At 65.1% G+C, this 9,437-nt stretch overlaps 1 protein-coding gene across 1 annotated transcript; it reads left to right on the top strand.

Moving 5' to 3' along the window:
- Positions 1-577: 577 nt before the first annotated feature.
- LOC128842134 (2-(3-amino-3-carboxypropyl)histidine synthase subunit 2-like) lies at positions 578-8,538 on the top strand. Its single transcript, XM_054037891.1, has 6 exons — positions 578-742; positions 1,216-1,328; positions 2,032-2,252; positions 5,143-5,784; positions 6,500-6,673; positions 7,323-8,538. The coding sequence occupies exons 1-6, from the start codon at positions 590-592 to the stop codon at positions 7,445-7,447; spliced, it is 1,428 nt and encodes a 475-aa protein (XP_053893866.1). The 5' UTR covers positions 578-589; the 3' UTR covers positions 7,448-8,538.
- Positions 8,539-9,437: the final 899 nt, after the last annotated feature.

Here is a 9,437-nt window from a genome sequence, read left to right on the forward strand (position 1 = left end):
CCCCCCCCCAAGCCAGCCAGACCCCCTTCCTCCGAGTCAGCTAGACCCACTCCCTCGTCTCCCCCCCCCCCAAGCAAGCCAGCCAGTCCGTCCCTCTGACACCCCCCCCCCCCCCAGTCAGCCAGACCCACACTCTGGAGCCGGATTGGGGTCAGCACCCCCTCGAGACGAAAGGCCCAGAGTCCCCTTCCCCAGGCTAGGGAGCCAGGTCGGTGCAGGGGCCCCTCTGCGCTGGTGCCGGCTGGGGAGCTCTGCCCAGCGCTTTCCTGCCCCTCTCCTTTCCCGGGTCCGTGTGGGGATGGCAACGCCCTCGCAGAGCGGACATTCCCGTGCAGAGACCAAGGCCAGGGCTACGCTCAGGGGTGGGAGCGTCATGGGGAAACCAACCTAAGCACCACGTGGCCAGCGCTAGGCTGGTGGGAGGGGAGCTGGGGTACCTACAGCGACCCAAGGGGTTCCCCGGCACTGCAGTGTTTGCACTGACCCATCACAGCCAGGCCGCTGCAGCCTCTGGAGCGCAGACAAACCCTGAGAAATACTCGCACTTCCTTCCTGATGGCCTGTGGTTGCAGGTGATGCTGGGGTAACCATGGCGACCCTCTTCAGTAACGATGGGGCCGAGGTGGTCCACAGGGCCCTGCCTGCCAAGGAGTCGAGTGGCAGGACCCCCGCTGAGGCCCTCGATGAGTTCTACGAGCTGGAGCGAGCCGCGGCCTTCGTCACAGCGAGCGGGTTTCACAGGGTGAGTCACTGCCGAGGGCTCAGACGTTCTCCCCCCCAAGCCTGTCCGAGTGCCTGCATGGTCCTTTAGCTCCCTTGGGTAGCGCGCTGGCGTCAGCCCCACCTCCCACCCCCGGGTGCAGGCCCACACCGGGCTGGCGCTGCTAGAGACCCTCCCACAGAGATGTGGCCCCATATGCCCTTCAGCCTGCGCCGCTTCCCCAGACAGCTGGGGCAGGTTCCCTCGGGAGCTGGGGATTGTCCTGGCATCCCGGCCAGCTCCCCTCTGCCGGTGGAGCAGGCAGCAGCCCCCCAGCTGTGAGGGGGTGTCACCGAGAATTGAATGACTGCTGGGCTCCCTGCCCCACGCTGGCTGTAGAGATTCCTGTTCCGCTCCATGGGGCGGGGGGCTGCCCTGAGCATGGCTGGGCAGGGGCTCCATGTGTGCTGGGTCTTGTATGTATCCACGTCTCCGTGTGTTGGCCCCGCCGGCAGGTTGCCCTGCAGTTCCCCGACGAGCTCCTGGCCGATTCAGCCACCATCGCAGCTAAGATGGAGGAGGCGACCGGCAGCAAAATGTACATCCTGGGGGACACGTCGTACGGCAGGTTGGTGCCCCACCCCCATCTGTGCTCAGGTTGGCCTCCAGCCCCAGCCCTTCCACCGTGCTGGATCGGTGGGAGGTGAGAAGCTGCCCCCCAGGACAGGAACCGCTGTGCGCCCAGCCTTGTGCTGCCGGGTGCCATGGAAGATTTCCCCCCCCCCCTTGGCCATTCCCCCCATTGGGCCCCTTCCTCTTCTTGGGGCTCAGAGGGCTCCCCCCCACCCTGTTTTTCCTCCTGTCCTGTGGCCCCTCTGGTTCTCTCACTGCCCCCCCTAGGTCCTATTAACACGTCCGTCCTGATCATTCTGTGCCAGGTCCCATTACAGGGAGCAGCCGGCTGCTCCCCTCCGGGGGCCGTGGCTCGTACCCCGCCCCCTAAGCGACAGCAGCTTTGGGATTGATTTGACTGATGGGTCGCCCGTGCCAGCCCCGTTGGTTTGAGGGGCTCCTGGCTCGGTGAGAAGCAGGGCGCATTGCTCACTGCTGGGCTGCCAGGCCCGTGGCCAGTGCAGGCTCTGGGGAGGTTGCCCAAAGCGATGCTGGTCCTGCGGTGACTGTGCCCAGAGTGGCTGGGCACCCCGCTGTCGGAGCGCAGGGCCCGGCGGAAGGAGGTGGGGGCAGAGGAGAGCAGCCGCCTGTGCTGTGCTGCCCGCGGCCCCCCCCCAGGTCGCCGTGTCTCTGGCTGACACTTTCCCTTCCTCCGGTAGCTGCTGCGTGGACGAGGTGGCCGCGGAGCACGTGGGGGCGGAGGCCGTGGTGCACTACGGCCCCGCGTGTCTCAGCCCCTGCAGGAAGTTGCCAGCGCTGCACGTGTTTGGCCGGCAGCCCCTTGACACGGAGCGCTGCGCGGGGGCCTTCCGGGAGCTCTACCCTGACCCCCAGAGCCACGTGTTGGTGCTGAGTGACGTGGTCTACGCCCACAGGCTAGGTGAGAGCGGCATTCGGGGTAGACCATGCGTGACGGGTTGTCACCCCCCGGGTGCTGTCTGGGGGCCGTGGGAACCGCTGGGCCCCTGAACCATCCAGCTGGGCTGGCCTGTCTCACGCTGCTCCGCTGGTGACCCAGCGAGCCTCTCCAGGCCCTGTTATCCCCCAACAGGACAGCAGGTGGCGCCACACACCCAGCTGAGCTACCTGAGTGCTTCACCTAAGCCACAAGGACAAACAGGAGACACCAGCCAATTGCCAGCTCCCCAGCCCGGCACCCTGCTGGAGCGTAAACCCAGTATTACAGGGTCTTGCACCGCACGTGGATCTGTACAGTTCAAGCTAGTTAAGATAGTTCCCTCGGGCAGGGAGAGACGTGCACAACAAGCCTGCATTAACCAAGCGGAGATTTTCCAGACACTTCACGTAAAGTCACGCTGGTTAAGAGAAAACATAAAACAAGTTTATTAACTACAGAAAGAGACTGGAAGTGAGTCTAAGGGACAGCGAACAGAGCAAAGCAGATACCTAGCAAATAAACAAAACGGCTGTCACGGAGTCCCCGGGCGATGCTCTGGAACTGCTCCCCACAAAGCCAGTCAGGACTTTGGGGAGCCTCCTCTCCCTCGGAGCAGACTGTCTTCAGGGCAAGAAGCTCACACGGCTTCACCTCCTGGGTCTCTCCTGGGAGCATTCAGCATATGCCCCTCCGTGCGCTTCCCACAGCGAGTCTGCCCCGGCGGGGTCCTGGGGAAGCCAAAGGGTTCTGCACCCCCCACTTCGCAGTCAGACGTGATTCTTGGCCAGCCAGTAAAACAGAGGTTTATTAGAGGACAGGAACACGGTCTAAAACAAAGCTTGTAGGTCCAGCGAACGGGACCCCTCCGCCGGGTCCATTCTGGGGCCCAGCGAGGCAGATCCCTGTCTGCCCTCCCTTCCAGTCCCCAGGTAGCTCCAAACTCTGAAAACCCCATCCAGCCCCTCCTCCTCTGGGCTTTTTCTCTTTCCTGGGCCAGGAAGTCACCTGATCCCTTTGTTCACCTTTAGCTATTTCCTTGCAGGGGGGGAAGGGGCCCTGGCCATTTGTTGCCAGGGAGACAGTGTGTCCGTGATTGATGCGCACTGGCCTTTCCCCACCACCTAGAGACTCCAGAAATGCGTAGGGGAAACTGAGGCACCCACACAGTATTCAGAGGAAACATTAAGAACAGTCCCACTTCCTCACAACCACAAACTAAGCCAAACGTACGAGATGGGGGGGAAACAGATCATTCAAATCCCACCTGACGGATGGGCCAAGCCGGCCTGCAGATTAAGGCACAGACGGGAATTGCTGGGCAGCCTGGGTGCCTGTACTGGGGCTTGGCCGAGGTTCGTCCCTCAGCGGGGCTGTGGGGTATCCCATCGCCTCGCCCTAGTTCGCCGTCAGTCCTGGCCCTGCGGTAGTGTGGGCAGCAACCAAACAGTCAGGGACTCTGACTCAGCCCCTGCTTAAGGGCCTGAGTCAATGAGCGAGAGGTCCCAGCCTCTCCAGGCCAGGGAAAGGGGGAGTCTGCCACCCAAGGAGTGACACGGGCCCTCCCACTCCACTGCGTCCCGGCCCGGGGCCCTGGCAGCGACGGAAACTCGCTGCTGTCAGTGGGGATCCTGGCCGCAACACACTGACATCGGCTCTGGTAGTGCTGCAGCCAGACTGGGGTCGGCTGCCCCCGGGCTACTTCCACACTCCCCCTCGGATGGTACCTGGGCCGTACTAGTGTCGTCGGTGCTCTCCACCAGCATCGATTCCTCCGGGTAGGTAGCGAAGGGCAGGCTCGGCTGCTCCTCAGGGTAGCTGGCAAGGGGCAGGCGCGGCCAATCCTCGGGGTGATGAGCCAAGGGTAGGCTCGGCTGGCCCGGTGTGACGTCAGGCCGGTCACGGCCTGCTGCCGTCTCCCAAGAGGGAGCTCGGTCACAGACATCTGGTCTCTCCAGCAGCTAGGTCTCAACTGAGCTCTGCAGGCGGGCTTTTATACTTCTGGGTCGGTGCCGTGACCTCTGAGGGGCGGGCGCAGGACCCAGTGGCTCCGCCCACGTTGGTGTTAGGGGAGGTTCGTCCCTCAGCAGGGCTGTGGGGTATCCCACCACCTCGCTACAGTGCCCCTCCCCCGTTCCAAGTCCTTTGTCTTTTGGAGCTTCTTCCACGGGTGGGGTTGTGAAGCCCAATCGTGATGTCTCTCCCTTAGTTTCCGGCTAAGTTCCCAGCCCAGTTGGTGGAAAAATACAGGTACCAAAATGGAGTTAAGTGTCATGTGGTCTGGTCACATGTCCTTGCTGGGTCCTAGCAGCCATTAGTCATTGGCTGGCTGCAACGTTCAGCTCTTCCATGGCCCATTGGCTTTGCTGATGGGCCATCGGCACTGCCTGGCTTCTTCCTTGCTGTACCTGACAGGCTGGCTGTGGGTGTCGCCCAGATTGAGCCCATTGGAAGTACAGGCCCCCAATCAATGTTTATAACTCCAGATACAAAACTGACCCAAAGAGGGTGATCCTATCCGGCAAATCAGCCCGTTTCCCGAGACCCCTCACACGACTAATCTTGTACCATAATCCTACCACAGTGGAGAATCTGCGGTGCAGTGTCACAGCGTGCACGGGGGGTTGCGTGCCCTCTCCGGGGCCCAGCCCGGCCGGGGGGGGGGAGGGGGAGCAGAGCAGCAGGAACCAAACCGGGTGGGCTGGCCAGTCCCATCCCCTGAGCTTCGCCAGCCCCTGCTGCCCCAGCCTGGGTCCCCCATACACAGGCCTGCCGATGCCCCTGCCTGGCAGCCCTCTCCTGCCCCTGCCCGGGGGGCTCTGTGCATGGGGCTGGCCTGCCTGGGGCCTGCTCAACCTGTCATCCCTCCCCCCAGGTGAGCTGGAGCAGCTGCTGGGCCCGGAGTACCCCCACGTCGTCTTCTCCCGCCTGGCGAGTGACGGGGTCCCCGACTGCCCGCAGGTCCCGGGGCTGGTGCGGCAGTTTGGGCGCCTCGTTGCCGTGGCGGCGCAGCGCGGGCTGCAGGACTACGCCGTGTTCTACGTGGGCGCCGAGGGCCTGGCCCTCACCAACTTCATGCTGAGCTGGAACCGCTGCCCCTTCAGCTCCTTCGACCCGGCCACGGGCCGCGGGCGGCACGAGAGCCTCGACGCCAACCGGGCGCTGCTGCGGCGCCTCTACCTGGTGGAGCGGGCCCGGGATGCCCGCGTGGTGGGCATCCTGGTGGGCACGCTGGGCGTGGCCGGCTACCTCTCCGTCCTGGAGCACTTGCGGGACACCCTGCGCCGCGCTGGCAAGCGCAGCTACACCCTGGCCATGGGCAAGCTGAGCCCCGCCAAGCTGGCCAACTTCCTGGAGGTGGACGTGTTCGTGCTGGTGGCTTGTCCCCAGAACTCCCTGCTGGACTCCAGGGACTTCTACCGGCCTGTGGTGACGCCCTACGAGCTGGAGCTGGCCTGTAACCCGGCCCGGGAGTGGAGCAGCCTCTACGTCACTGACTTCAGAGACCTGCTGCCAGGTACCAGGCCGGCGCCATGCCAGGGGGAGCTATTCAAGTGCCCCCTACTGGGGGGGGGCTGGGGCTCCCCCCAGCCAGCGCCCCTGTCCCGCTCCCCACAGCGCCCCCTGCTGGGTGAGGCCGGGGGTGGGGCTCCCCCCAGCCAGTGCCCCTGTCCTGCTCCCCACAGCGCCCCCTGCTGGGAGAGGCTGGGGCTCCCCCCAGCCAGCCCTCCTGTCCCGTTCCCCACAGTGCCCCGAACTGGGGGAGGCCGGGGCTGGGGCTCCCCACAGCGCCCCCTGCTGGGAGAGGCTGGGGCTCCCCGCAGCCAGCGCCCCGTCCCGCTCCCCACAGCGCCCCCTACTGGGAGAGGCCGGGGCTGGGGCTCCCCCCAGCCAGTGCCCCTGTCCCACTCCCCACAGCGCCTCCTGCTGGGAGGGGCTGGGGCTCCCCACAGCGCCCCTGCTGGGAGAGGCCAGGGCTGGGGCTCCCCACAGCGCCCCCTGCTGGGGGAGGCCAGGGCTGGAGTAGCCAGGAGCCCTGCCATACCCAGTTCTCACACGTTATCTGGCCGCAGCTCCCACCCTGACTCACTGGGTGAGCTGGAGCCCAGGAGGCTCCAGGTGCAGGGTGACCCCGGTGTAGGGAGCTGTGGGTGTGGGCCCCAGCCTGGCAGGGTGGATTTGGGGCTGGCCGCCCCCTGGAGGCTGCTCTCTGACGTCTCTCCCCCTGGCAGGCGGCTGCGCACACGTCGGCTTCCCAGACACAGTCCCGGGGGATGTTCCCGACGTGTCGCTGATCACGGGGGAGCTGCGCGCGGCTGGGCTTTCCAGCTCCCCGGCCCCAGCCTCCAGCTCGGCCCTGGCCTGCCGGAACCCGGAGCTCGCGCTGGCCCAGATCAGCCCGGCTGGTTTGTGCTTTGCTTTATTTACCCTTCCCGTGTCTCCGCTGCCCACCCCTTCCACCCCATGGAGTGATGCCAAACCTCTGCCCACAGCGCCCCCTGCTGGGGCTGCTGTATCCGAACCCCCCCACACTCCCCACGGCGCCCCCTGCTGGGGCTGCTGTATCCGAACCCCACCGAGCCCCTCCCACTCCCCACAGTGCCCCCTGCTGGGGCTGGAGTATCCAACCCCCCCCTGCCCCTCCCACTCCCCACAGCGCCCCCTGCTGGGGCTGCTGTATGCAAACCCCACCCAGCCCCTCCCACTCCCCACAGCGCCCCCTGCTGGGGCTGGAGTATCTGAACCCCCCCCCAGTCCCTCCCACTCCCCACAGCGCCCCCTGCTGGGGCTGGAGTATCCAGAACCCCACCCAGCCCCCTCCCACTCCCCACAGCGCTCCCTGCTGGGGCTGGAGTATCCGACCCCCACCCAGCCCCTTCCCACTCCCCACAGCGCCCCCTGCTGGGACTGGAGTAGTCAGGACTCCCCCAGCCCCTTCCAGTGCTCCTGTCCCTGCAGCACCCCCTGCTGGGAGAGGCCAGGTCTGGCACAGCCAGGAGCTCCCCCACAGGGCTGTGCCCGGTCCCCACTAACTGCTCCCTCCCTTGCTCCCAGCCTCCTTCCTGGAGTCGCGCAGTTGGCGGGGCTTGGAGCAGCAGCTGGGCCAGACGCCCGTGACAAAGGCCGTGCCGGGCCGGAGGGGGATCGCTATTGCCTACGAGGACGAGGCTTCTGGGTGACCCTGACCCTGCAGGATGCCACTGTTGGGAGACGGGCCCTGCGGGGCTCCAGCCTCCTGCCGTGGGTCGCCCTGGGCCCGGGCTGGGCCCGTCTGCAGCTCAGTCCTGGGGCCGACGCGAACAGCTGCCCTCTCCTGCTGGGGCCTGGCATCGGAGCCGGACTCGAGTGCAAGATCCCGGGGGCTGCCGGCACGGCTCTGCCGGGGACGCTGGCCTGGGTTCAGCTGTGCATTGGTGAACCCCATCGCGTCCGGGGTGCGACTCCGCGGGGCGGGCGGACACACGGACACACCCACCCCCCGCGGCCCACTGCCACCACCCCACATGGCCCCCATGGACAGGGGCCACCTGGGAGTGACCCCCCCCCCCTTGCTACCCCAGCTGGCTGCTCCCAGGGGCAAGGGCTGGGCCGGGCCGGGCCGGGCCTCCACCCTGAGCCTGTGTGCCCGGGGGGCGGGTAGAGGAGCTCGGTGTCCCCCCAGCTCCCCTTGCAGCGCTCGCCCAGCACTAGCCTGAAGACAGCGAGGCAAAGGCAGCCGTGTCTGGGAGGCAGTGCCCAGGCAGTTGGGCTAACGGGACCTTCAGGTAGTCTATTAACCCCTTCCTGCCTTGGGGGGAAACACGTCTGCCCCATTCCGTGGCGAGGGGCTGTGTAGGGCTGCCAGCCCTCCAGGAGTGCCCTGGAGTCACCAAGAATTAAAGTTTAATTTTGTGAACGCTCATGTCATGTGATGAAACCTCCAGGGACACGTCCCCCACACGGGCAACCACAGCTCTGCTCGGGGGCTGTTCCCGGGCCTGGGCGGGGCGGGTCGCACTCGCTGATCACACTGGGCCCTGCTGGCCGCTGGTGCTGCGTATTACAGGGCATGGCACCAGCAGTGCTGGCCCTAACCTAAGAGCAGCCAGAGTGGGTCAGACCAATGGTCCATCCAGCCCAGTCTCCTGTCTGCTGACAGTGGCCAATGCCAGGTGCCCCAGAGGGAACGAACAGAACAAGTAAGCCTCAAGTGATCCATCCCGTCGCCCTTCCCAGCTTCTGGCAAACAGAGGCTAGGGACACCATCCCTGTCCATCCTGGCTAACAGCCATTGATGGCCTGATCCTCCATAAATTTATCTAGTTCTTTTTTCAACCCTGTTATAGTCTTGGCTTTCACAACATCCTCTGGCAAGGAGTTCCACAAGTTCACTGTGCGTTGTGTGAAGAAATACTTCCTTTTGTTTGTGTTAAAGCTGCTGTCTGGAATGAATGAGTCACTCAAACATGAACTCTCACCCTGTGTGATGGGGTGGGGATTTTTTTCTTTGGGACGACTATTGTGTGTGCCTCAGTTTCCCCTAAGAGCTGCATGGTTAACTAGGGCTGGGGAGATTGTTTACACTGCAGAGAGCCGGGTGTGACTAATGCCTAGCCGGGGCCTGGCCCCATGCCATGGAGAGTCCCCAAAGACAACTGCCAAGACGCTGGGTACCTACCAACAAATGACCAGGGGCCGCCCTCCCTGGAAGGCAGCCCTTTGCGACCAGAGGCCTGAGGAGGAGGCCAGGTGACAGCGGTTCCCTGGGAACAAGAACACAGGCCAAAGGGGGTCAGTGGGGGTGCTGGTGTCAGGGACGCTCCTGGCTGGGCTGCAGAAGGGCTCAGAGGGGAGCGCTGGGCTCCAGGCTGACCCAGAGGGACAGGCTGTGAATTGCTGCTAACCAAGGACGCTGTGTCCAGAAACCCGCCTGCCCTTACCCCGCCGATGGAGTCACCCACCGCCAGGGAATTGGGGGCTCCCTGCGGGGTGCAAGCCAGGGGGACTCGCTGCGGGCAGCTCCCGGCCCTGCTGGAGGGGGCCGAGGTTGGTCCCAGGAGTGGGGGAAGCCAAGGGGCTGGTGCCAGCGAGCGTGTGACCCTGAGGGGCAGACACAAGCTGTGGGTCCCCCAGGCACCAGCTAAAGTGTCACCGCCTGCGCTGCAATGCCAGCACTGCGCAGCCCGACCA

This window comes from Malaclemys terrapin, chromosome 8, assembly GCF_027887155.1.
Source record: "Malaclemys terrapin pileata isolate rMalTer1 chromosome 8, rMalTer1.hap1, whole genome shotgun sequence".
In the NCBI taxonomy this organism is placed as follows: domain Eukaryota; kingdom Metazoa; phylum Chordata; order Testudines; family Emydidae; genus Malaclemys; species Malaclemys terrapin.